Consider the following 27,914-nt stretch of genomic DNA (forward strand, 5'->3'; position numbering starts at 1 on the left):
TGGAAAGGATGATGTCTTGTGCAGACAGTAGCCAACAGAAAGGCAGATTCCCTCCGGACTCCATTGCAAACCACAACACATGCACACACATGACAGGGGCTTTCCTGTTTCTCATGAGTGTCATGTGGTGAAACTGCGCAGCTCAAAGACTTGTTTGTGTGCATGTGCATTCATTTGTGTATGATCTAAAACCAAAACCTGACAGTCAGCAGATCCGCAGACTTCTTTTAATAATTTGTTATCAGGAAAAAGCAAATGAGCTTTAAACACAAGAGAAAGATCTTGAGTGTATAATTGTGTTGAGTCATTGCATGCGTCGCGGTTCACACAGCTGACAAACGCTCTGACAGAACGGTTGGCACGTGTGTGAGTGTGAATGAGCAGAATGTCACTTTTCCATTTTTCCAAATTAGAAAGCTATGCCTCGACAGAGCCAGATGATACACATTGAAACACACACACACACACACGCACGCACACACACACACACACACACACACACACATACACACACACACACACACACACACACACACACACACACACACACACACACACACACACACACACACAGCACTCAGCTCCAGCAGCGCAGCTGTCGTATTCATCAGAAAGTATTGCCAGAGCTCAGGAAATGAATTTTTTGGAGCACTTTTGGCTGCGCTGTAAATTTGTGATGCTCATATATACAATAAGCCTCAAATGAGAGTCCAAGTGCTTCGACACAATGCCTGAGCAGCGCTTTCATTCACCGACTGAGATGCTCAGATTCGCTCTTTTCCAAGGCGCTTTACTCCGCCGTCTCTTTTGAAATGGCATAATTAGCCTCCTGTATTGCCATCCATCCTTTTCTTCCTCCCTCCATCTATCTTGGATGCTAATTAAGCATGTGTCTCAGTGTGGAGCCTCTGCCTGGCACCCCATGCCCACCTCCTGTTGGCAACCTCACCCGCGATGCCCTGCATCCGACTGGCACGCCGAGGCGGAACCCACCCGATATCCACCACCCCCTCCCCTCCTGAAAAAAAAAATCACTGTGATGAGATTTTGCCGACTCCCCCGGGGGAGGAGATAGAACGGATAAGACCAAGAGGGAGAGAAAAGAGCTGGCACAGAAGGGGAAACTGACAGAGATGTGCTAAATGTGTGGCTCGCGTGCAAGTGAACGCAAAACAAAGCACAAACTTGGGAACCAGAGCGAGTCGAACTACTGCTGCCACTAGTTGCTGACTGTTGAACTTGAAATGCAGAAGTATGGAGAGAGCTGCACACTCGTACGCACATGCAGCCACAACAGTGCAGCATTGCAAACAGCAAACAGCAAAATGTCGAAGAAATGTTAATGACTACATCCACTTAATTTAGATGGTACAACGTTTGCGTTTTTATTTTAATAAATTGAGTGACAGCAGAGTTGAGATGACTCCTTTTTATTTGCTCTGACGCTCGCAGCGATAATTCATTTTAAATGTCAGTGCAGCGGCTTGCTTCATATAGGTGTCATTAATCTACATTTACAATATTTGTATTTTGCAAAACAACTTCACACTTAGAAAACAGCCATTTGAATGAAATCAGAATGCAACAATTTCCTGCATATAGAGCCATTAATCAGTGAGCAAATCACATCTCAATGTCCTGCTGGTTCAGTTGTCTCATGGCAGAAATAAGGATAACTGAATTGGTTGTTAATGTGTTTTTAATACTCAGGTTAACTAGCTGTGACTCAGCAAATCACAAAGTTGTGATTTGGAAAGGAAGACTATGAGGTAGAGGCATTTTTAGTGCTTTTCCATTGATAACATCTTTTTAGAAATTACCTCAAAAAGTGAGAGTGCATTCATGTTGTTCGGCCACATTGAAACAGGATTTGCAGACTAAACTATTGGATCGTTTTCGGTCGAAGAAGGATGAACAGAGATTTTAGTATAATTAATTCCCTAACTCTTTGCCTTCTCTTTGTTTTGTTTCCTCTTCTTGTGTTTGTTAGGATGCTCCCAGCCTAAGTGTCTTTCTCCAAAGGAAAGTTTCTTGGCCAAATTTTAAATTCGTAATGCTCTTACGTTTGTTGGCATAGTTACCAACTAATTTACGCTCTGAAAGGTCAAAGCACCTCTTTCATGCCAGTCAAGTCTAGCCAGTTGGCACATAAGATTATGTCGAATTAGGAGGCTCTGTGTGTGTGTGCGTGTGTGTGTGTGTGTGTGTGTGTGTGTGTGTGTGTGTGTGTGTGTGTGTGTGTGTGTGTGTGTGTGTGTGTGTGTTTGAGAGTGTGTATCTCAAACAGGAGGCTCACTTGCCCCCCTGGTGTACACTAAACACTCCCACACCTGGACCCTGTTCAGTCGGAGCTCGTTAGCAGCAGATGGTACACACACACACACACACACACACACACACACACACACACACACACACACACACACACATACACAGGGACCAAAGGTTACACACACTCAGACTGGAATGTAGTCTATTTTGGTAATAGACCAATCTGCTGGTAATTGTCTTCATTGTTAGTGTTTGTTTAGGCCTCAACTCTTGACCTCAAAATGGATTTTTACATTTACATACAGTTGGATTTAGACTTATTATGTGTGTGTGTGTGTGTGTGTGTGTGTGTGTGTGTTTGTGTGTGTGAGGTTTAATCTCTCCATGTACGGTGGAAACAGGTGGGCTGAAAAGAAAGTTTAGCTCACCTGGCATTGCTTGACTTCTATTATTTGCGACGGCTCCATGCACTCGACTTTATCTGTCCGAATATATTTTCTCTGGTTTAAACTTTTAAACCGTTTACATAAACTCTAAATGAACTGAATGTGTTTACATGCATCAGAGCGAGGACACGGAGGGAAAAAAAATATCAGAAAATAATGTTTTACACATCTCTGTGAAAAGTACTGATGTCACAGGCTGCAAGTGGAAAAGATGTTGTGCAACCTAAGAAAGTGTTTGATTTGTTTAAGTGGCTGTTTGCCAAAGACATTTTGTAACTGGACGGTTTATATCACTCTTCGGGAGGTACTTGTGTTAGTTACATAAAGCATAAATTGCATATTAGATTTCAGACTCATCAAAGCACCAAACCAAATCTGTGACTTTTTAAACTTCTGGAAAATAGCCTCTAACATTAGAAGTGCATGTGTGTATTTTGTCATCTCTGCAATCAACATGCGCTCTAAACCTGTTCCATGTGTGTCAGTGTGTGTGGCCATGGCAGTGGCCATGGGGTGTTGTTTATTTATTGGGGCTGTGTCCCTGTTCCTGTCTTCCTCTGTGGGTCTGTTTGCCTCCCTACTGGTCACTGAAATAACATCCAAATACCCCTGAGTGGGAGTGTGTGTGTGTGTGTGTGTGTGTGTGTGTGTCTGGGCACAGCTTTGATGTTGAACCAGGGTCTTGCATAAACACATGCTGCAAAACCACCAACACAACATCCGAGCACTCTCCCTCCTGTTCTGCCGAGTCATGTGTTTGTGTTGTGAGACAGCATCGTCTCCTCTTCACAGGTTGGACGGTCCTCTGTTGTCCCGTCCTTCCACTCCCAGATTTGTGGATGTGGGGGTCGGCACCACCATCAGAGATGAAGTCTTTGATGAGTGAATCCAGCTCCTCGTGCTCTCCAACGGCCTGCTGCAAATGTCGTGAGGTTGATCTGTTTGACCTTCAGGTGCTTTGATGTAACTCCTGCCAACTTCAGAACCTCTGGGTGAGCTGCTGTGACTTTAATGGGTCGCTTCATCCAGCTTTAGAAATACATATTTTCGGACCTTGCTTTTTTCTTGGTTTTAATTTATTCAGGCTTTAACATGGCAGTGTGCCATCACCCAGAAACAATGGAGGTGAATGGATTTTTGCTTGTGGTTATCGGAACACAGATATTTGAACAATGTGCATTAAATCCTGGAGCAGTTCCAGAGGCACAATCTCTACAAAGAAGCCAACTCACTCCAGCTCTCTTTGGTGATGATGCTTCTTCTTCTGCAGGATGCAGCACTTGGAAATATTTGCCAGCCACGCAGCCTCTCGGCACGAGGACCCTTTGCCTCCAAGCTCACAGCGATTTTCTTTGTGAAGCACAGACGACGGAGAAAAACACGAATTTGTCCAATACAAGGTTTCCTCCTCTTGTACGATGAAGTGGTCTGTTTAATGTTCCGGCTGAACAACATAGAAGTCCATTTTGAAGACAAAACAAAGCGTCAATGATGAAATAACTGACTAAAAAAAATTAAAAAGGAATGAACTGGGGTCATCTCTGGTGCTTCCAAGGTTTCTCCCATGTTAAATCTATTAACAGGATATTAGTAAGTGGTAAAACTGTGCAGAACTTTGACTTCATTCCCCTGAAACTGCAGGTGATACCGCAACAAAATGGCCTTTGTGTAAATGACAACCCTAAGAAGAATTACAAAACGATTTAAAAGCACGAGTGAATTTTCTTCTTCAGGTGCGACGAAAGAAGTGCGACCTCAGCAGAGAGCGACACCAATAAGCGGCCGGCCCTGCCGAAGCTCCTCTTCTTAAATCCATGCATATCGCGGTGAAGTGCTTTGAACTGCGAGCGGGCGCGAGTGAGGAGGAGAATGGGAGATTTCTATCAACTTGCAGACAGATCACACTCTGCAGTTTGCCCGTAGGCCACAGACAAGCTGTGGGGATAAAGACAGACACCAAATAAGTCCCTGTAGGCATTTGTTGGCCCAGATGGAGAGGAGGCAGAGGAGGCAGGGTAAAAAAAAAGTCAGCCGCTTGCTGTGTAGCATTGGAATGAAGTGACTTAAAACAAAAAAAAGAAGTGAGAGGGAGAGGAATCGTAAGCCTCCGGGATGAGCTCGAGAGACAAGGACGGAGAGGAGGAGTCCGTGAATGGAATCTTTCATTGTGACTTTGCAAAGAGAAAAAAAAAGAAAACAAGAGGGAGAAAAGGTGTTATACATGAGTGTGAAAGTTCGATAGCAGTGGGAGGAAACATAATGCTGGAATGAGATGTTCACTCTTGTCTTTGTCTCCCAGGAGTGTGAGCAAGAGTTCAGCCTGTGCCTGAGTCAGAGTGCTTTAGAGACGGAGAGAGGAAGTGCTCCTGTGTGCACCAATCAAACAATGAGAGCCAACGGCAAAGAGCAGAGGATGTAAAGCAACATCGGTGGTCAGCAGGTGTGAAATTATCAAGGAATCAGGAAAACAAATGATTCCAGGGAACTGTTTATACCAACGTCTACATGCTAGCAGCCTTTCTAAATCTCCAAAGTGATGCAAGAAGTTGTGTTTGAAGATATAATTGAGCATAATAACAGAAGTTTGAAGCATGATGTGCCCATGGACAAACTGGGGAGAAAAGCTAACTGCTAACTCTGCTAACTTTATTGTCCACACTACTGTCCTTGTGGGGTATTGTGTGCAATTTGTTTGGATTTATTCCTGACACATACTCGCCCAGAAAAAAAGCTTTTTGATTGCCGAACAATCAATACACTAATGGCACAAGGAAATTTCACTTGTTTCAGCAGTAAATAAATTTATTTTCAGAATATTCATGAACTTTCATTTCCTGATTAATACCTTATTCTGGAATATTCTGAGGTATTAGTGCAAGAAGCAATTACATCGGCATCGCAAAAACACATCGCTGGAGAATAAAATGATCTCGCAAGACTGGAATAAATGGATTGTAAGTCGGGACTTTAACTTTATAATTATCACCTCCACCCGTACATGAACAGAGAACAGTCTCCTCTCAGCCTTATTTTCCTCCTCTGTCATTTTCCTCCTGTTCAGCTTGTTTTCCAGTAGCCTGTTCATGGTTATTCTGGGGTGCACGATCCAAACACTAACTTGTGGTGGGCCCTGTGTAATTTTATAGGCCAGAATAGCGCTCAGAGTCGGGGAACGACACGCAGCCTTTAATCAGCGACGAGCTCAACTGCTGCACAGGACTAGGTGGTTTGTTAAGAGAGAACTGGGATCGGGAGACGGCATTTCTTGTAATTACTGAATTACGGGATTTTCCTCAAAAAAGTTTGTCAGTGTGTGTGAGCTGCCAGCATGGATTTGGCTGGAGCCTCCTGCAGTGAAATGAACTCTGTACACAGCTTCAGTTTAGCCAAAGCTGAGGTTTGCAGCCCTTTAATGATGACAGAGTGTGTGTGTGTGTGTGTGTGTGTGTGTGTGTGTGTGTGTGTGTGTGTGTGTGTGTGTGTGTGTGCGTGTGTGTGTGCATTTCCTTTCCATGGTCCATTGTGTATTGTGTATTTTTATGTGTTTGTGGTCTGTTACCTCTTAAAACTCTGTTATAAAATGTGTGTGAGTGGGTTGTTTTTACATCTGTGAGAATTGGCTTGTGTGTATTTTGCGCAATGATATGACATGTTTTGTGTGTTCCTACATTGGTGCACAGGTATGTGTGTGTGAAGTTAGTGAGGACGACATTACACTTCTAAACTTGTGAGCATGTTTGTGAAAAAGTAGAAAGCAGGACTTAATCCAACTCGCTCGGTGTTGTAAGAACTTCAAATGCGGCTTTACCCACAAGGATTGTGTGTGTGTATGTGTGTGTGTGTGTGTGTGTGTGTGTGTGTGTGTGTGTGTGTGTGTGTGTGTATGTGTGAGAAAGTGAGACAGACCAAGTGGGAGAGTTGTTGAGCGATGGTTTGTGGTAGCGAGTTATTCTTCGGTCTTTCCTCATTAAAATAGTGCAGGTGCACCCTTAAAACCTTGAGTCAACACAAACACATGCACGCACACGCACACGCACACATACACACACACACACACACACACACACTCACGCGCATACACACACACACACGCATACACACGCGTGGCATATGCTAAACTGATTAACACCAACATTAGACTAACATTAGTGCAGCCTCCTTGAGAGAAACACCCCCAGACCAGCTGCTCTCCCACCTTCTTCCATATGCACCAACCAGCATCCTGGCCTCCCACTCGTACATCCACTCTCCAATTCATCATCTTTACAAATCTACATTTAACTTCTCATTTGAATAAGTTTCTAATTAATTGACCAGCACAGAGTGAAAGCTTGACAAATGGAAATAAACCCACAAACTCATGCCAGTCCCTTGTTCTGCTGAGAAAGGAGACTTGCTTCATTCTCTCGAATGTTCTCTCCTTTTCCAACTGAAATCAGTCAAAAAAAAATACCGTTCAGGTGATTTTCTTATGTGTTTGAAACATGCTTATATTAAAAGAAAATCCTCTGTGCCTGTGAGTGGGCGTTGCCGATGTATGTGTTCGACTGACAGCCGACCCAGCAGGAGGTCGGGGACACCATATACTGGGGGCCTGTGGCTTACAAGATGAGAACACACAGCAATTTGTTAGCCATGGTGTGGAAGGTTAAGGCCCACACACACTGGCTAATGCTACCACTTCACTTTTCCCGTGTCACATGCTTATTTGTGTCCATCTTTGTGAACAGAAAATAGACCTGACATAGCTCATATGGGTTGTTGTTTAAAGTTGGAGGCTAATTTTGCATGTGTTGTATTTCTTCCTGCCTGGCTGGAAGCCAATGTCACCATCACCCAATGACAGAACAATGATGCTTTATCCCAAATGAAATGTTTTGATTGGCTGTGAGCCAAAGTGTATGCTCTCTGTCGATGTGTCATAAAATCGAACACACTAAAATGTACACGTCTTCCTTTTGTGTGGTGAATTTTCCATGAAACATAATTTACAAAGAAAAATACATGCACTATAACTTCACTGGAACATTGAGCATTGATGTACCTCATTTATTCCCGTGCTCAAGGACACTCCAGCAGGGCACATGCTTTAGTCTCCAACCACTGAGACCACCTGGGCTACATTTTACCACCTGAAGCCATCCCTTCTTTCTTTTCCTCCCTTGCGCCATTCCTTTAGTCTTTCATGTCAATGCCTCCATGTGTCTGTCAGTTCCTCCATCCCATCTGTCTCCTCCTCGTGCCAATCCAGCTCTCCCTATTAGATGTGCTGCTTCTCATCCTTTCCCATCTTTCCCCCTAAGGGGCCTCTTAAAGTTTTGCTTCGACCCTGTTTTTTGTTGCTTTGTCATGTTCTCAGCTTCTCTTTCTTTTGTCCTCTTTCTCACCCCCCCCCCCCCCCCCCCCCAAAAAAAAAAAAAAGAAGTTCCCCTCTCTCCTCCTCGCTGCCACTCCCCTCCAGTGTTTCCCATTCCCCTTGCATTCCTCTTTCCCGCTCCTCTCCTTTGGTTCCCCCTCGTGTCTTTATAAGCAGCTTTCTGCTGGGCTGCACCGCTTTAGTGGCGGCTTCTCCAGCAGTAGAGGCGCACAGCGGGACGAGCCTGCCAGCACATCCATTACACCTGTTCTCTGTGTGAGTGTGTGTCCTTTGTGAGTGAACCTGAATTGTTCATAGCAGACGGTGTGCGGTAAGAGCGTGCACTTGTCGGGTGGAAGCAGCGATGGCCGATCTCTGAGGCACAGTGGAAGCCAGTGAGTGTCACAAACTACAAACTACATATCAATATCTGGAAGTGTGTTAACTGTGTAAATATAAGTTTCGGACTGTATTTATGAAAGTAAGGCGAGCTTTCAGATGAATAAGTGTGTATTCATTAGGACTGTGGGTGCAGAAAACATTGGGGGCTTTTGCCTGTGGGCACGAAGAACCCCAAACTGATCACCAGTGCCTCTGTGTGTGTGTGTGTGTGTGCATGTCTGCGAGTGTGTGTAGGCCATCTATCACCGTGACAGGCTGGTGCGTGTTTACTTAATGATGTGGGGGTTTATTTATGAAGTGATGGCCGACGTGTGGGAGGGAGAGTAAAAAGTGAGAGAGGGGGAGAGATTGAGACAGCCTGAGGATGTGACATTAAAATATCATCAAGGTGATGGATGTCCACACGCACAACATTAGAGAGAAGTACAAAAAAACAGCTGCGCAACGGATGACAAGTCGTATCCGGACTTGTGTGAGTGTTTCTCGGCGTGTGTTTTGTAATGGCTCCGAGTGTGTAGTCGGGTGTGTGGTTTTCTGTGACTTCTGTGTTCATTAAGGTGTCACATGTGCTGCCACTGTTGTTTACGACTCACGGGGTAATGAGTTGAAGATAAGATGCACGACTTCATGTGTGTGTGTGTGTGTGTGTGTTCCTGCTATACTGTGAGTCTTTGTTACACCGGGCAAACAAGGTTCTGGCTCATTCATTCAAGCTGACCATGATACGCATGGTCAGATATGATGCACATCAAGTAGATCTACGTTATAATAAACATGTCATACACAGTCAGATATGATGCACATCAAGTAGATCTACGTTATAATAAACATGTCATACACATGCAATCAGGACTGGAGGGGGGAAAAGGCGAACCTTTCTGGATATTCAACTGTGTGAGAGGAGGTGAATAAGACGTCCTGGTCAGTGCACCAGCTGGAGACATTACTGGATGTCCAATTATAACCACCAGGGGGCAAGAAAACAGGCTAAAGGTGAGAGGAATGAGGGAAGGAAGAAAAGAAAGAAAGAAAGAAAGAAAGAAAGAAAGAAAGAAAGAAAGAAAGAAAGAAAGAAAGAAGGAAAGAAAAACAAACAGCGATAAGTACAATTGCAACAATTATGTAAGTGTTCCTCTAAAAAGGGTGAATAGATGATTAATGTCATTCTCTCTGACAGATAACATCATTTTAACAGGGAACTCCACAAATTTTAAACATGATGATCAATTATGTACTCTGCCTTTGAAATCAGTTACATAATGTCTTCTGTCACTGTGGAGAAAATATCCCCAGTTGTAGAGGTTTTTTTTCTTTTCTTTTTAAAAGCCATTCAAAAGAAATCTGTGGAAAATTAACAATCAGTTCTAAAAATAAAAAGAGCCAATCCAAAAGAGCCAAGAAGACTGTTAGACCAAGCCTCAATGCACCAAAGGATGGCAAGATCTGATCCTGCATGTGGTTGAATTGAGCAGAACCTAACTGAGTACACAATGAAGTTTGGAGCTGGACCCAGACAAGTGACCAAGGCTACTATCTCGACCACTGCGGCTTCAATTTTTACCAAACATTTCTAATAGCCTTTTAAAATGTACCATGGAAAATATTACTTAAAATATGTATATCTTGAACTACAACTACATCAAGATCCGTCTCTGCAGCAACAATGTGGTGTCTCATGTGAAAAGTTATTCCCACACTCAACTTACAGAACAAAGGAGTCTATGAAAAGAAACTTCTCATGTACTTTTGTGGTTTAATTGGCCATCAAGACTTACAGAGAGCCTATCATTAGCATATGGAGAAAATAGGCAGAGAGAGCAGGACAGTGTGATTGGCATAATTACAAATGTGACCTATCCGCAGACAGGGAACACGGAGGAAGGGTCAAATTAGAGACAGATAGACAGAGGGAGCGGAGTTAGAAAAAGAAATGAGGACGAAAGACATGAGGTCCTTTTTGAAGAGCGGATTTAGCTGCCACACACACACACACACAAGCCAGTGACACCCACTTAAATGTGGCATGACACACACCCTCACAAGGAACTCCAATTTCAGATCATGCTGATAGACGACCGCAGGAAGAATAAACAGGGACACGAATAGATATTGTAACCAGTCGTTTTTCCCCTTTTGTTTATGTCAGTTGAGGTTAGTGTGTTACCCAAGATCCTGTAGCAGAGGAGAGTGAAACACACACACACACACACACACACACACACACACACACACACACACACACACACACTCATCTTCTCTTTCAAACACACATAAACCACTCAGAGAGGGAAAATGGTGCTCCTGGCCTTGTGTGGAGAGCTCGGAAAACCTTTTTAACCATTCAAGGCTACAGACACGGCTGAGTATAAAAGAGCAGCGCGGTGTGGTCGAGGTGGTGGCGGAGGTGTCGACTAAAAGGCTCATCAAACAAGGCAGAGTGAGCGCCACACTCAAGCGGTCTGCATTTACACTTTTCTTCTCCAAAGAGAGTAAAATAGGTGACTAGGGAGTGATATCTTGGTGAATCGAAAGCTGTGGGCGCTGATAACTCTGTCGAAGAACAACCAGCATCACAAACAAAACAGCTTCAATTATGTCTTATATTTGTCTAATGCTACTATTTTATTCATCAGTATTCAACATTGACGAATGAAAACTTCCAGGAAACATCAAGATTAGACTTAAATGTAAGATACTCCTCAGATTTTGTAACATTTATAACTATTTATATATAAATACAAAATTCTACAGTAGCCATCAGGAAATGTGTCACCGTAACATTAAACTATCGTCTTCTCTCTTTTTATACACCCAATACAACTTTCGTGACGTTTTAGTGTTGCTGTTCGCACTACGTATGTGTGTTTGATTGTGAGGGGAGTGTTTCATTATCGGGCACCTCGGGGGAGGAACCCACTGCTGCTTTTTACTGCAGACACCGCTGTCTTCTTTTGGGTGAAAAATAACAATCCGACCAATGGTTGCACCTCACGCTTGCCGCGCTTTAATTGCAAACAGAGTTTTCGGCACGACTGAGTCACGGCGACTCGTGGCACAAACACATGCCGCACGGGGACGTGTAAGGAGTGACGAAACCCTTTGGGCCCCAAAGACAGGCAACTGTGGCGTGTGCCTGTGAGTGACTAATGAAGCCTGGTTCACAGGGCTTCATTGCTCAATAAACACAGGCTACAATAAGTGAGGGAGTGAGCGCAGCAGGGGGCCGGTTGTGGCAGGTGATTGGGTATCGGCGATGCTGTCAGTAAATCCATCCCAAATTTCCCCGATGCCTCTGCTTCTCTCTTTGCTCAGTTGTGTTACTTAATGAAAAATAAATCTGGCTCTGAGGAAATGCCTTTGCTAATCGCCACAGCTAGATTCAGTGATTATGATTTGGATCAAAGTGTGATTTTCCGCATCTTTGGGCTTGCTATTAAAAAAAAAAAAAGGGTGATAAATGGCTATCGATTTCTATGGTGAGTATGCTGAGTTCGGGAGTGTACGGAGGTAAATGAAATGATTCCTCAGGCTGGATCAATACATGTTCAGTGCAGCTTGGTTAGAAGGGGCAACTACTACAGTCAGGGATTTCAGGCCATTGCTGCTCCCTCCAAAATAAGAGTGAGAAGGAAGGGAGAGCAAGGTACAGGAGAGGAAAATGGGAAAGCAATAGGATAAGAGCAAAAGAGAGAGAAAGGGTGGATGGAAATGTCACTGGTCTATTAGATTCCTCCATAAACTAAATGAGGAGGAGAGCGGGCACCGCCTCAATGGCACACAACACCTCAAAATGTTAACAAGAGAGCTGAAAATAGCCTGGGAGGGGAAAACAGGATGGTCTCACAGGAACATCAGAGTGCTCCAGAGACAGGTACGCAAACAGACATATCCCCTTTATTTTAACATTAATGCCTCGTCAGTGACCCGCCATAAAACGTGTCATTAAATATATTTTTTTGTTTTAATGAATGTTGAGGACAAACATTTGTTTTGGTGCTGAAAACTCATTTCTAGGCTACACGTCGATACCCAAGCAGACTCACCCGGTGCGGGTCGTGCTCCAGGACTCGACGTCGTGCTGCTTCAAGCTCCTCATAACCCGGAGCAGCTCGGGCCTGCTGGTACTCCCTACGCAACCCCGGGAGACGCTGATCACTGCATGGAGACAGAGGTAAAAATGTACAGAATTAATTAGATTCTCAGCATTAATGTCAAAATCTACAGCTGTAAAAATGTTTGATGTCTGACCACAGCTGGGAATAATAATAATAATAATTTAAAAAAAAAGTGAAGCAAGCATCCGATAGAATATGGTATGATGGTTGTTTTTTTTATCCACCGGTATTCTTTGCCTCACAATGACAACCCTTAACAGCACAGGAAGACTGACAGGCAGACAGATAATATCCACAAAGTATCGCCTCTGAGAAGACATCAGCGCCTGAACTGAACTCTCTCCAGCTGACAGAGAAAAGCGAGGTGGAAAAAAAATGGAATTGCAACAGTATAACACGTTTGATGGCTGCACCTTTTCACTTGAAAGTCCTGTGGAGCAATTGGGTGCTATCAAGGATTGAACTACAGACAGACAGATTGACAAGTCAACACCCAAAATGGTGGCGCTGAACCTGACCTCCTGCAGAAAAGTGACTCAAAGGTGAAAAGGAAGAATACCTGAATAAAAGAGGAGGAGAAAAAAAAAAAAAAAAAGTAAAGAGATAAGAACTTAGGACAGAATAGGGACAAAACTTAAAGAGAAACATCATCATGCTCACTGGACCTTAATGCTAGATAAGCTGCACACACCTGAGAGTACAGAGCCGGGCACACATAAACAAGGGATGTGGATGCACACATGTACACACACACACACACACACACACACACACACACACACACACACACACACACACACAAAAGGCAACAGACAAACAGTTAGCGCCTGAGTGAGCACAATCCTTCAGGAGGTACCAAAGTACGACATAGTGCTGTCGTTTATCTGTGTTTACTGGCTGCTGTGGAAACGGGTATCTAATATTGACACTGATATGCCGTCGGGAGATACACGCTGTATGAAAATATTCAGAAAAAAAAAAAAAGTAATACAAAAAAGAAACTTTCCACCCTTCCTCTGCATCTGTAAAACTCAAATACATTTAATAACAGAACAGTGTAAAAGGCCTTTGTCCGCGACACAAACATCCACACAGGCTTCATCAAACACACCTTACATCCTAATGGTGTGACCTGCAGGCAGATATTGACCAAAAATGGAGCGAAGGAGAGAGCAGAGGGAGAGAGGTTCATTAGTGAAGTACATAGCTTACATGTTCAAGTCTCTCTCGTGACCCTGCCTTTAATTAAAAAATCTGGATGAGACTCCGAGTGTGCGTTTGCGTGCGAATACAAACTCAGGAATGGATAAAAGTGTGTATTTACGCGTGCGTCCAATTTGTAATGTGGGACACACGGCGACAGTTTGTGCTCTGATTTAATGCAGCCCGTCTTCCATCCAACTCAGCGGGGACAGAAGGCTGAGTCACGCACTTCTCTGCCAGTGTGTTGATATGCAAAGTGTCGCTATCATTCTACACAAACGTGTGTGCGCGTGCCGCCATCTCTAAGGAGTCCCAGTCGGCACACTCAGGGCACAAAACTCAATCCTGACTTGCTGCCACGAGGAAAGAACTTTGGAAAAGTTTCCGTGCTTCGATGAAGTGCCAGCACAGATGCTTGTGTTTTATAAAGATGGATATCTGAGGCGGCGTTCGGTCCAGCACCGCGTTAATTGTTGCTTCTTGAGATTGGTTTAATGGCTGGTTTCAACGCACAGCTAATCAATACTAATCTCTTTCCCCCCCCTAAGTGCTGCAGACAACCTTGCTATTAAGATATTCACATATTAATCTCTTGTATTATTTATTTATTTGCTTACTACTTGCTTTTTATTGCTCTTACTTACACTCTGCCCCCCCACCCACATACCCCCCCCCCACCCCCCTCCACTTCCACACACAAACAAACAGACCCTCAGAGAACGGATGCACAGAGCCAAGTTGAGATTTGTTTTTTCCACGCCACCCCTCTTCTAGCGATCCCATTAGCCAATCCCTGGGCCCGTAATTAGGCCTGCCATTTTGATTGAGCGTGCGTGTCGCTCTCCAAATGAAACAACACTGTAATTATCTCATTATGCCGCGGCCTCCATCACTGACAACGCCAAATATTATCATATTAATGGCTGAAGACAGAGGCTGATTCTGGATAAAACATTGGGGGTGGGGGTGGGGTGGGGTGGGGGGGGGGGGGCCTCGAGGTTTGTGGAGTAGCAGTTTGACGAGTTGACAACTCGGCAGGCTTCCCAAACAGTGAAAGAAAAGGGATAAATGAGTGTGTGTATGTAACAGCACACACATTTGTGTGTCCTGTCCTGTATGTGTGTGTGTGTGTGTATTAGGAGACAGACAGGTAGGCTACCTTGTTGTCATCAGCAGCTAATAAACTGCTGCTGTTTGCGTGTCTGCACGCCCGAGGCCAGATGCATCAACAATAGTTCTAAGCCGTACCAATCCCCAGCTTTCTCATTGTGACATAAGAATTTTAATGACATCAAGAAAGCAAAACAGAGCAAAGACAGAAGAGTCAGCTGAGAAACACGGCTGGTATTTCTCATATTCTACGTTATGTGTGGAAAAACTTTTATAAACTGGTTTTCTGGGATTTATGCCTCAATTAGGGAAGCAACACTGTGAGAGACGGGCAACTGTGCCGGCACAAGGCAATCTGCTACTGAAACGATATAATTCTAGGTAATAATTCAGTAAATTTATCAGCTTTCAGAGGCTTTTTTTTTTTCTCGCTAGACAAATCTCAATTTCATTCATTTGTTTTTGCGAGTTATATAGACCAAATAAAACTATGTTTTGGTCTCTCTCGCTCTGTCTCATATCCACAACTCTGATCAAGACTTACTTGTTTGTTGGGAGCCAAAACTTCCACTAACGAACACTAATGGGACACCCTGTGTTGTAGCCTAATCTTTCAGTGTGTGTGTGCTGAGGTTTGAGAACGATGCTGTCTTCTCAGATCTCAACAAACACAGAACTATGTGCTGAATAGAAAGAACCAAAAGGGGGAAAAAAAGAGGTGTCAGTTGTAATAAATCCAAATTAATCTAATCTAATCTAATCTAAATTAGGTTGTGTAGGGATTCTAGTGATTTTCTGCCATTTTGTTTACACTAATGTTTCAGTCTGACGTGTAAATACTCTACACCACGACTAAGTAATAAATCAATAAAGTGTTATTTTGCTATATTAACTTAACCACAGAAATTGATATCTTATTTCATCCATATTTCACAGTATCTGACTATGTAGGTTGATCTAAGAGCGCGCCGTGAGAAGGAAAACCGGAGGAGGATGGAGACTGAGGGAGGAAGATGAGACACAGGAGCAGGAAATGAAAGATGTGTCACAAGACAGAATGAGAGCAAAAAGCAAACAACAACATAAAACCCAAGATGGAAACTTGGAAATGAGCGAAAGAACGAACAGGGAGAACTGGAGGGAGAACAAAACCGTTGGTTGTATGAAAGTGAGCGGGAGAGAAATGTGTGAGAGAAGCAACTATCCCGTGGTGTTAGCCAGTGTGAGGGCAGACTAATTAGGAAGTGTGCACTGCCGCCGGCTGGTTTGGCGACTTCTTCTTGCTGCGGCCAGCTGATTTAAACACAACACACTGGGGGGAAAAATAGCCAAAGCAGGCAGGTTTTTCTTTGCTGCTTGCATGCTGGAGGTAAGCACACATCAAAGCGCATGGTCAATGTTTGGATTCCTGGTGTAAAATTGGGAATACACTCAGACAGAAACTCAGTGGAGGTCCAAAATGAAAGCGATGGAAAAAAAAAAAAAAAAAAGGGATTTTACTGTTGCCCTCCCAAAAACTTAAAGAAATGAACAGATTTATTCTCTTAATTTGAGTCCACTGCAACCTAGGGGACTGGGTACCACGGCATTAACCCAAATGAATCCAAATTTTCATGCACTTTTTGATGGTTAGTTGATAGTTATAACTTAGAAGACCTTGCAGTTGTCATGAAGAATTTACATCAGAGCCAAAGCTTATAATGAGTACCAATGTTGTGGTAATTTTGTGAAATTTTGCACTTCAGTAAAATCCAAAGATTTAAAAAATAAATTCTTTGTTCTATATCAGATTATCTAATTTAGCTTTTTTTTGTGATTCTTTGACCTCCTCAGGGAAAAATAAATCCTTCACATGAACACCCGAGAAGAAAAATGTGCTTTCCGGTCAAAACTGATCACATCTCAGCCACTACTCACATTTCAAAAGCCATCATTCCCAAAAGGTCGGGAGGCATAGCTGAACATGACAAAGCCTAGCATCAAATACAACAGACACATTACTCACCATGTATCCGTTTTCTGTTAGACAGACATAAAAAACAAAAATAACTTGATTAACTCACAATCTAAAACTAGCCTCCAGTAACAGTCTGCTCCTTCTATGTAACAGACTACGGACAAAAGAGGAGCTGGAAGCTGCGTCAATGCAAAGAAGGAACATTGTAATGCTTAAATAAAGGAACAATAAAAGACACTTTAAAGGCACACAAGACAACAACAGCTTAATATGCAGGCTACACTAATGACGTGCGGTTTTCTAGGGAATAGTCTTTTTCCTTGAGCTCATCCTCAGGAGGATGCTGTCAGACGACTAAATCTTTAGCAGAAAACAAGCGGATGTATTTTTTCTGTTTGCAATACAAAAAAGGTGAATTTCAGCATCTGTCATAATGGGTACTTTCCTTATAGGATGTTTGCTTTGCACCTCTTTCACACTACTTCTGTATATGGGGGAATAAATGGGCACCTAAAGCGAGAGGATAAAAAGGAAACCAACAGAATTCAGGAGTTGTAAAATGACCCAATGAATCAAGATCATGTAGCATCTTATTACAATATTAATAAAGTCTGTCCAGGGTGGTTTTTAAGAATTGGACTTTATCACAGTGTCTGGTAACACTGGAAACATGTATCTTCATGTATCCACTGCTTAGACCATGCCAGAAATCCAGGCGCATGCTCGCTGATGTGTCGTTTACGTAGCTTACAAGCTCACCTTCATCTTCCTTTTCTTAGCACAATGGTGCATTTTACAACACACCTCTGCCAAGCCTTCACATCTCTGCACTTTGGCCTCTCTTTCTCTCACTCCTCTTTCATCTCGTCTCTCTGTTTCTTGCTCCCGCCGCAAAGACTGCCTTCTGGCTAATAAAATTTGACAAGCATAGCTAACCTTTTTTCTCCACAGGTCAGCCTCTAGCACAGCTCTAATCAAATGTGACGCTCATCATGGTACACACCTGCCATTGAAGGCCTAATGAAAATGTCCGACAGTAAATTAGGGAGACAGTGCTAGAAGTCCACTGTCGAGGGCCTTGACAGGAAGGGAAGGGAGGAGGGTGGGTAACATGTCTCAGTTGGTAAAACTATGCAAACACATGCAGCAGAGATGCAGAGGGTTCCAAATTTACCTTCAAAAACATTTGGATAAAGTTATATTAGGATTTCACACACCATCGCTCATATGTACAATGATATTCTTTTCTGCAGCAATCATTAAAACCAAGTAATGCAAAAGATGAAAGGAGCAGATACTTTGCTTCCTTGGAGACAATAAAAATCTTGCTCCTGCTGTAAAAGACTATTTTGTAGCAACATAATCAAACTCGAGAAGTAAAAATCAAGCTTGTTTGCGCGTCAACTTATAGATTTACACACACACAGTGAGTAATATTACACCTATGATCTTTTTTTGGTGCAGTAAAAGCTCCATGGACCACACACAGAATTGTTGCTAAGTTACACTGGGCTTCCTTGCAGAAATATTGCATGTGGGTGGCTGTGTTCATGTCTGTTGCTGCCCATGTGTGTGTGTGTGTGTGTGTGTGTGTGTGTGTGTGTGTGTGTGTATGTGTGTGTGTGTGTATGTGTGTGTGTGTGTGTGTGTGTGTGTGTGTGTGTGTGTGTGTGTGTGTGTGTGTGTGTGTGTGTGTGTGTCTGTGAGAATGAAAGGCATGGGGGTTCCAACCACACTGCTTGCTGCATGTGTTTTAACAGATGTACAGACTTTGTGAATGAGTGCCCTCGTCCAAGCCGCAGGTGGTGGAAGGAAAAAAGCCAGCAATGAGGGAACGTGTGTGAATGTGTATGTATGATGCCAAAAGTCCAACCGGGGTTTTTAAGGGAAAATATCTAGCTTATTACAACTGTGGCCCAAATGAAGAGTTTGAATATCGATCTTTAATCTTTAACAGGTGAAAAATATACAATGTGCAGTTTCAGCTTTAAAATGTGGTCGCTGCAGTTTTTAGCAAACAAACAGGAGTAAATAACGCATTCATTAGGGACAGCTGTGACCTGCAGGTTAATATACATTGAAAGCCTGACCATACAGGGCTCTACGTTTCTCCATAGGAGCACATGCGCTTCTAAATGAAAACATTTAGGACGCATGTATGTTTGTGCCTCTTCTCCTTGTGTACAATTACTGATTTTCAACATATTAAATATCACTTAAAAACTATGAACAATCAAATATGACCATTCACTAACAACAATATAAAACATGTATTCCTATCTGTCTCTCTGGACACCCTCACATGCAGTTAACAAGCCAAAGAAGGCTCCTCGTCCATCATGCTAATGCTAAAGACGATCTAATATACATTACGAGCAAACAGTGGAGGCAGAATGGATCAGTGACACACCAAGAGCACGAGGGAGACACAGAGGGAGAAAGAGAGGAGAGGGAGAAAACAGGCTGGTAATGAAGTACCCACCACTAGTGGATGAGAGCTAAAGTGGTCTAACAGATCTGTCAGGCTGCTAGACTGTGGCTAATTATCCCTCCTCCTCTTTTGTCTGCATCCTCTCCTCTGTCACTTCTTCTCTCTCGAATTTACTCTGCCTAACTCATCTTTTTTCTTTTTTTTTGCTCGCCATTTTGGCTCTGTCTTTCTCCTCTCCTGCTTTCTCTTGTCTCTCTCTCCCTCCGTCTGTCGCTTCTTTCCATTTCCATCTGTCTCCGTTCCATGTCCAACCTCTTTGTCTCTCTCTCTCTCTCTGTATCCTCCCTTTTTCTGGATGAGATTGGGTGTCTGGGGCTTAGTTTTTGATTTGCAAGTCAATAGTAATTTCTGTCAGAGAGTTTAAGTTGAGGGAAGTTTTAATGTGGCCTGTATTATTTCATATGGGAAATGATAAATTTGCATTAGAATCCTCTCTACATGTTCTCCTCTTTTTTTTCTCTCACACACAAAAGTAGCTGAAAGTTAAGGCTTCAAAAACTTCAGCAGTAATAATACGGTATATAATATGGAGGAAATGACAACATTGATAAGCAGTGTACTTATGCAAGCACAAACCCTTTGTTCGATTAAAAATGAGGGGCTCTGACACCCAAATATTATGCGAAGTAATAGGTTTTACTCACGTTCAAGTACATTTTATCATCAAACTAACTTAAAAAGGCAACACTATTTCCTTTTTTGCATATATCTTTAGGTCTATTCATGTAAAAATGAAAAGGTCATTTTAGGATATCAATTTGCAAGACATATGGAAATACCAAGCTCCAGCTCGGTGCATTTAAAATTCAACACTGAGTAGGAGCTTCTTAAACTTCTCAGACAGCACAGCTAAACATGTTCTTGACGGCCAAGAGAGTCCCCTGATTTCAGCTTGCAAAACAAGGTGGGGTCATGTCTAAAAGGAGCAACAGTTCTTTCACCATTGATGTTGATTTTAATACTCTTCATTTGAAGCTACGGTTCATAATATGGCATCCATGAAACCCTCAAATTGTCTCCCTAGTCGTATTAATTTTGCATTCATATCTGTATCATGAACTGGCCGCTGGTGACGGCGTGATTTTAGAGGCGAGCATGAACGGAAAAGGATACAGCTGGTGGCCTGAGAAATGAGGTGGCTTGAAATTCAAACAGCAATAAATTGAAGGGAGGGGCTGAGCGGAAGCAACCATGTGCTTTCAGAGAGGTGTACTGCTGCACCTGGACCCTGTATATGTTTTTTTGGGTGTGTGTCAGTAGGGGTGAGGGTGTGAGAATGTGGCACAGAGAGGGAGGATGTGCAACCTTTAAAAGGAATTTTAAAAGGCTCAGTTTTTTAAAGTTTTTAAAGGATGGGAAGGAAAAAAAAGCAAATTTCTCGATATTTTATACTTGGCAATAAAAGTGACCCCAAACTAACTAACTATTTAGAAAATATGAACTATTTTAAGATGACTTTAATTGTGTTTTTAGAGATTTAAAGAGGTCAACTCTTCGGCAAACACAACAGAAGAGTTACATGAATCATGCATGGAATTCCTGTGTATGCGTGTGCATATGCAGTATGAGGGTGTTACCACGGTGTGAGCATGCATTCATGTTTTATGCATTCTCCGGCTTGGCAGCCCATGAATGTCGATATGTGGAAATACTCGCTCACGTATGCCAGTCAAGCCACGGCCAGTGACCTTGTGTGTACATACCTGCACACACAAAATAGGATGCGAATGCTACACGCACATTAAAAACACATGAAAGACCAGACTAAGGAGCTGAAATCAAGGGAGAGCAAAAGAGCATCGGTCGTCTTCTCTCTCTCACCTGTCTGCCGGTGACTGATGCTGGTTCTGCAGAGCAGGCGGAGGTCTGGACTTGTTGACCTTGGCGTAGATTCCGTCGAGCTCCTCGGAGGATACATGAGGCAGTTGGGGCCCCCCTGATGGCGCTGCAGGAGAAGGCGTGTGGCTGATCAGTGACTGGGGCGGAGGAGGCTGGCGGAAGTTGTCGATGTGGGCATAGTTGGGGTCGCTGTCGTCGTCCTCCATGTCGGGGAGGGAGGCCGGGTCGGGGGTTGCGTGGCCAGAGTGGATCTCGGCGTAATGGGGATCGTAGCTGTCAGAGAGGAGGCAGTTTCACATGAGGACAGGAACAACACATGCATCCTTCAGCTCCGGATGGGCTTCGATAGTCTTGTGCAAGACAGCTGTGCTCCACATCCAACCGAGCAGTTTTCTGCATCAGGATGGTTCACAACTTGTCAGGTAAGGTGTCAATCAGAACACTTCACTGTTGTCACGAACGATTGTGTTAACTTTCTGGGTCTCTCAGCACTTTCCTGTCTTGTAAACCTCTCACTTATGACACTTTAAACTGTGCAACACCAAAAATAGAATATTCCAGTGATCCATACCCATCTCTGCTGTCAGGGATCCTGTCCAGCTCCTCCTCACTCAGGGCATCCAGTTTGTTCTTTGAAGCTTTTGCTGCATCTTTGCTCTTGTCTTCTTTCTTCTTACCAAACCTGGACAACACAATAGACACAGACACAAGCAGGGGAATTTTAAATGACTTTAATGATAAGGGAGATTATTTGACATCTCCTTTCAAATTCTTGTTCATCTTTATAATCTCAAAACCTCGCGAGCTGCAGTCTGCCAAAAGTGCTTTTATTTTGAAGGCAAGGTTTACGCGCTTTAATAGGATCCTTTTGCGGACTTTTATGATGAAATAATAAACTTCACTCAGGCAAAGGAGAGTGCGTGTGTTGATGAAAGAGGCGCTCTCACTCACAGAACATGCAAACACCACACACACACACACTCCCCACCTTGCATCAGCTTTCCAAATGTTGACACACTCATTCATGCACTCAACCACCTCCAGACAAACTCGGTCTCACTACTGTGCGTTCATTAGCAGCTGTGCCTGGGAAAAGACTGCTTAATGATAGATATGGTTATAATGTCACAGCATGCGCTGACAATCCTCACTATGAGTGCCTCCATATGCGTGTGTGTGGGCACATGAAAAAGGGCTATAGCTGTCAAAAAGCATATGGAGCATGAATATTTTAATATTTTGTTCAATGAAATAGCTGTTACACCACCATGTGTGATGCTTTCCTTATCAACTTTGCTATTACCGTCATCATCATTATCATTCTGAGGCGCTTATTCCCTCATGTTGCAGGCGAAATATACTCGTCACCTCTGTTCGAGTTATAATGAAGCTCGAGTTCACACTGCGGACAAATTAACCAAGCCTTTGCCTCTAAATATTTCATATTCTTCAATCTCTCCTTCGCATCATCTTCCTCACCAGGCCCACCGTCCTCTCTCATCTCCTTTCCCACCCAACCTCACCTCTCTCTCTTTCTCTCGCCTCCTTCCTCTCATTTCTCTTTACCTCTCCTCTCCTCTGTGCTCCTGCTGAGCCAATCTAATGTCTGTGTTTATCTCATTAACAGCGAGGCACTTCTCGTTACTGCAACAGGCAGATACGTGGCCTGAATGGTAACCCGTTGGCCTGGCCAAGTGGAAACCTGGACAGGGATGCCACGTTGGCATGGAACTGTCCTGCAAACCAATTAGTGTTGTTTTTTAGCTAATCTACTCACTACACTTATACGTGCGTGGGTTACCGCTGCCAGCAGGAGGTCAGGTGCTCACGTTGCTTATGTTTTGCTGTGAAGAATGCAAAGAGGTGGCCAATTGAATAATTTTCTTTTGATACAGCCACTTTACGACCCCATGCGAACACTACATCCAATAGGATTTACTTAAAGTTCCGGTGCTGTCTGATTACGCCATCTCTCGTCACTTGCCCGTTATTTTTGTTACATACTGCTTGCAGGTTTATCATTCTTTGGGGGCAACACACACCCACAAAACCTGTGCTTCTGTCCAGCTACCTTGATGACTTCTTCTGTCTGTATGCTGCTTCCCATCAGTCTCACAGGCCTCACTTAACATGTGTCAAATGAATTATGAACTCGACTTTATTTGTGCTTGAACCTGATATAATTTCCAGGTAAGCTCTGGCAAAATTCCACCTGACATTTATTCAATAACTAAAAGCCCCTGTGTGGGTGTTCTGGGCCTTAAAGGGATGTTATTTACTTAAGTGTTGCACTACTGCAGCACTGACTTTAGCCCCGATGTTCTTTAGATTTGCATTCCTGTAAAGTTTGAGGACTCGCAGGAGAATGATTACGAAAAAGATTAAAAGAATTTGAACAGCGGCGCCAAGATGTCCTGATTTTAAGCCCCAAGTATGACTCAAGCTCTAAAACCCCTCTTACCCCTCTCATTATGCAACTTAATAGTGCATTTTCAATAGCTCCCCCCCTGGCTTTGGGGTTTGGGAAACACCGATGTCTTTGAAAATGTTTTGCAGTGTTCAACTTGCACAGGTTATTTTTATGATTTTGGGGTGATTAGACCTCTTCTCTGGCCACCTGTTTTACCAATTACACCTTTATCATTCATTTTATTACAAAAACATGGGGGACCTCATGTAACTGCAGTGTTGCTCTATTGACTTTTAACCTATGCAGAGAGCTAGAATAAGTGCAAATACCTGTGTAGAGCACTTATAGATCACCATCATCAGGGGTGATTTTGTGAGACTTTAAAGTCCCAGCCGACATTATACCAGACAGGCAAGAGCGGTTCTAGCTATAACTGAGCTCGATGTGTAAAATCTGTGGCGTGCCCCTTTAAGCAAAACTGGCATCCATACAGTGGCACCCTGATCTCTGAGCCGTTTTGGGGAGTTTAAATCTGTCATCTGCAACATCCATGTTTTATTTTTAATTTTTTCTTACGGTGCTAAGCCCCCACTGCTGTAATGTTTTTGCACCTCACTTCCTAGAGATCACTTGCCACAGAAAACAGTGTGGGCGATGCCGCAGCATCTTTTTTTTTTTTTCTGCAGATTTCTTTTTCTTTTTTTCTTGGAACTATTTTAATTTCCTAAGCACTCCCACATTATGCCGGAGCCAAAAGCAGACTACCAATTACCTCAGAGGAAAAAACATATAGAAATCAGCGTTGTCGGGAAAGAAATATCAGCACTATTCATCTTCTATGCATCAATAGACGTATAATTATATTACATATAAATATATGATTATCTAAAATCTCTGGTTTATCTGGCAGAGCTGCCTGATAGATTCACCCCGCCTTTTACACACACACACACACACACACACACACACACACACACACACACACACACACACACACACACACACACACATAGAGTGCCTTAATCAATATTCTGAGGGGGCAGAGGTCCACAGTTGGACCCATCATTATATCTGCATAAATTAGGAAAACCTCTTTTTCTCAGTGCATTGTCTGAGACGAGATGGAAGAAAAAAAAGGAAGGGGGGGTGGGACTCCCAATTAGAGACATGTACCTGCCATGAGAGAGGTGGTTATCCCCCACTCTCCTATTACCTTATTCACTGTTCATCACCAAAACTCCCATCTTTTACCATCGCAGAGCCAAATGTTTTTTATTTTTTTTATTTCTCACTGCTTTTCTTTTCTCTCTCTGGGTTAGTTTTTTAATGCTCACTCTCAAATCTGAAATTTCCGGTTGAGTACCACACAGCAGCTGGAAAAAAAATACACAAATGCACCACACAAAAAAAAAAACACCCCCAATGAAAATACTATATGGACACAAGAAACACACAGTAATCTAGGAATAAATTAGATCGCTCACAAACACAGGTAAGCACCTACACACACACACACACACACACACACACACACACACACACACACACACACACACACACACACACACACACACACACACACACACACACACACACACACTCAAGTAGACAGCCATATACATCAAAGCAGCCAAAACGCACACACAGCAACTCGGTAGGGAACTGCAAACAGTCTCATGGAATAGGACATCTCATTAACTTAGCATTATCTACCTACACAACCACTCCATCAAACTCTCATTAGGGGAAAGTAGGGGGTCCGGGTGCGTAGGGATGCTCTGGTGTTCCATTTAATACACTCCCCACTGTCACAGGAGCTACTGGGAACCATTATTAGTGTGTCGTTGTCATCATTAGCCTGCCGCTCCCCGCCGCTGCCCTGGCGTCACCTCGGCAGGTCCGGGATACTAAGAGGAGGCGACGTCGAGAGCTTCTCCGAGTATATTTGTCACTATATGTTAAGTATACTGTTGATATAATATTTTCATATCTTCTGTTTTAAAATGGCTAATATTATTTTTGATGAATTGTTGAAGTGCTAAAAAGTAATTATGTCTTCATGTACAAATCAGTATAAGTATTTTCACAATTATGCAAGCATCTATTCTCAAAGTAATTTGTTAATTTAAGTCTTGAAAAGCCTCTTCTCTTTCTCTTCTTCTTTCCATTTTCAAAAATTTCCTGTTAAAATAAAAAACCTTAGTCAGCTATCACAGACGATGACTAATGCACTTGCTATGGACAAAAAGCAGTCACCCGGCTGCACCACAAACTCACTGCAAAGCAAGCGGCTGGTAAGAAGCTGGACGGACCTTAATTACTCCAGCTACTGTCATTCTCATTACTGCTGCAGAGAAGGGGTAGATGTGCATGAGCTCAGTTAGCCGTGCTCTAATGAGGCTCTATATGTAACACTGAGAACACAGCTAGCCAGTGTGGTGATGTCACCAACCTGACCAGTGCAATTAGCCCTCCGAGAGGAAGGGAAAGGGTCAAAAGAGGCAGACGAGCTCGCTCTATCAGTCAAACTATTACGCCCTAATTTTCTTAACAACTGTGTCAAATTTCAGCCACAAGCTAAATATCTCATCTCTCTGCAGACTAAACAGCACCAAGCTGGCTTTTCCTGTAAAAAAATCTCTCAAGAAATCATCTCTCCACTTCCGTTCTCAGCATTAAGGGTTCTTTGTTCTCTGCAATTGTGACAACTCTGACGGTGTGCAGTTGTGTGTAGTCTTAATAAGCCTTCCTATCTGGTGCAACAGGGAGTCGGCGGGTGGTTGGTTATCGCCAGGCATAACGAGGGATGTGAGAATGCTGTCTGCCGGCGCTGTGGGTGTGTGTGTCTGCGTGGAGGAAGTCATGTTTTCAGGAAGAGGACGAGGATTTAATTGACGTGTGTGCGTGCGTGTACGTTGTGTGTGCGAACTCACACGCCATCAGACTTGATGAAAACTCGTGAACACCTCGCCACACTGTGTTTGAGTTGAAGCGCACACACATACAAACAGGCAGACGAGCTAAAGCTCTGCACAAACAGCAACACACGACGGGAGAGCATCAGCTCTGCAACAAAGGTGGTTTAGCATCACGTCCACCACAGGAAACAGAGAAAATGAGCAAAGGAATAGGGAAAGCTAAATGAGAAAATAAGAAATTACCTTTATCTTCATTAAAATAAAATGGGTCAAAGTCGGGTAAAATCATGATAAGCGATCAAATAAATGGATGATTTTAGCTGAGATTTAACTTCAGCCAACTTCATTTCCTTGTGGTTAATTCCTGAGCCTGAGGGATCTGACTGCAAAGGCTCTGTTCCCTCTAGTTTCAAGCCGTGAAACAGCCTAAAGACATGCGTCTGAGGACCTCCGGCTCATACGCAGTAAAAGGTCAGAAACATTAGTAGTCAAGCCACGAGGAGTCTTAAAAGTTACCTGTAAGGTCTTTAAATCAATCCCAAGTTACAGTCTGGGATCCAGCGATAAGAGACGAACACAGGTGTGATGTGATTACACCTTTGATTCCTGGTTAAACTGCGGATATAGTTTCCTTTAACTCTGCATTCAAAGGCACTGTCCCATGTAGCCTGCACTGGTTGTACGTGGTATCAAAAATAAAAGTTTTTACCACAGTTTGTTCTGCCATAGTTTGCAAAAAATTAAATGCAATACAGACAACTTATATTCCCTGGGTGCATTTGTGAAAAATTTAAATAAATCTTATACTGTTGAAATATTTCAATGGTGTTAAGAACCTGATTCGATAAGCTTCAAGGTGTGATGCTCAAAATTTAAGTTACCATTAACTAGAACACCAAGATTCCTCGCAACAGGCTTGATATGTTCTTTGCAAGAAGAAGGCAGTAGATAACTCAGCAAGTGAGAAAACTGGCCAAATATCCTATTTGCCTTGGAGAATGAGTGAGAGAGAGTATAAAGAAGTGTAGTGTGGATGAAAGAGAAAAGAAAGCAGAAAAAAAAGAATGAGTATGTAAGAAAAAGGGAATTAAATGAGCAAGCCAGAAAAAGTGAGAGCTGAATAAATAGCCTATCTGCCTTGGAGAATAAACGAGAAGCACTACGAATAAGAAACAGGCGGAGAAGAAAGAGAGAAAGACGGGAAAAGTGAGAGAAAAGAGGAGAGCTGGATGGGTGAGCCAAAGCTCCCGTGAAAGTGCAGCTCGGCTGGGGAGGAATAAGGAGCTTAGGAATATATATAAGGAATGCAGCTGCGTTCAGAGGCACAGGGAGAAGTTAATCAGCCAAGCAGAAATGTTATCGCAGTAATTAGATTGCTCTGTATGTATTTGGAGAG

At 43.1% G+C, this 27,914-nt stretch overlaps 1 protein-coding gene across 1 annotated transcript in view; it reads right to left on the reverse strand.

Moving 5' to 3' along the window:
• The window catches only part of pard3ba (par-3 family cell polarity regulator beta a), a 131,121-nt gene that overhangs the window by 16,100 nt on the left and 87,107 nt on the right, over window positions 1-27,914 (reverse strand). Inside the window, exons 20-22 of the mRNA XM_069166398.1 lie at window positions 21,762-21,872; window positions 21,173-21,463; window positions 12,519-12,630 (exon numbers count right to left, since the gene is read on the reverse strand). Coding sequence (XP_069022499.1) covers window positions 12,519-12,630; window positions 21,173-21,463; window positions 21,762-21,872 — 514 coding nt within the window. The remainder of the gene's footprint in view (window positions 1-12,518; window positions 12,631-21,172; window positions 21,464-21,761; window positions 21,873-27,914) is intronic.

This window comes from Embiotoca jacksoni, unplaced genomic scaffold (assembly GCF_022577435.1).
Source record: "Embiotoca jacksoni isolate LCO1_2020_lvr unplaced genomic scaffold, fEmbJac1.0.p SCAF_38, whole genome shotgun sequence".
NCBI classification, from domain to species: Eukaryota; Metazoa; Chordata; class Actinopteri; family Embiotocidae; genus Embiotoca; species Embiotoca jacksoni.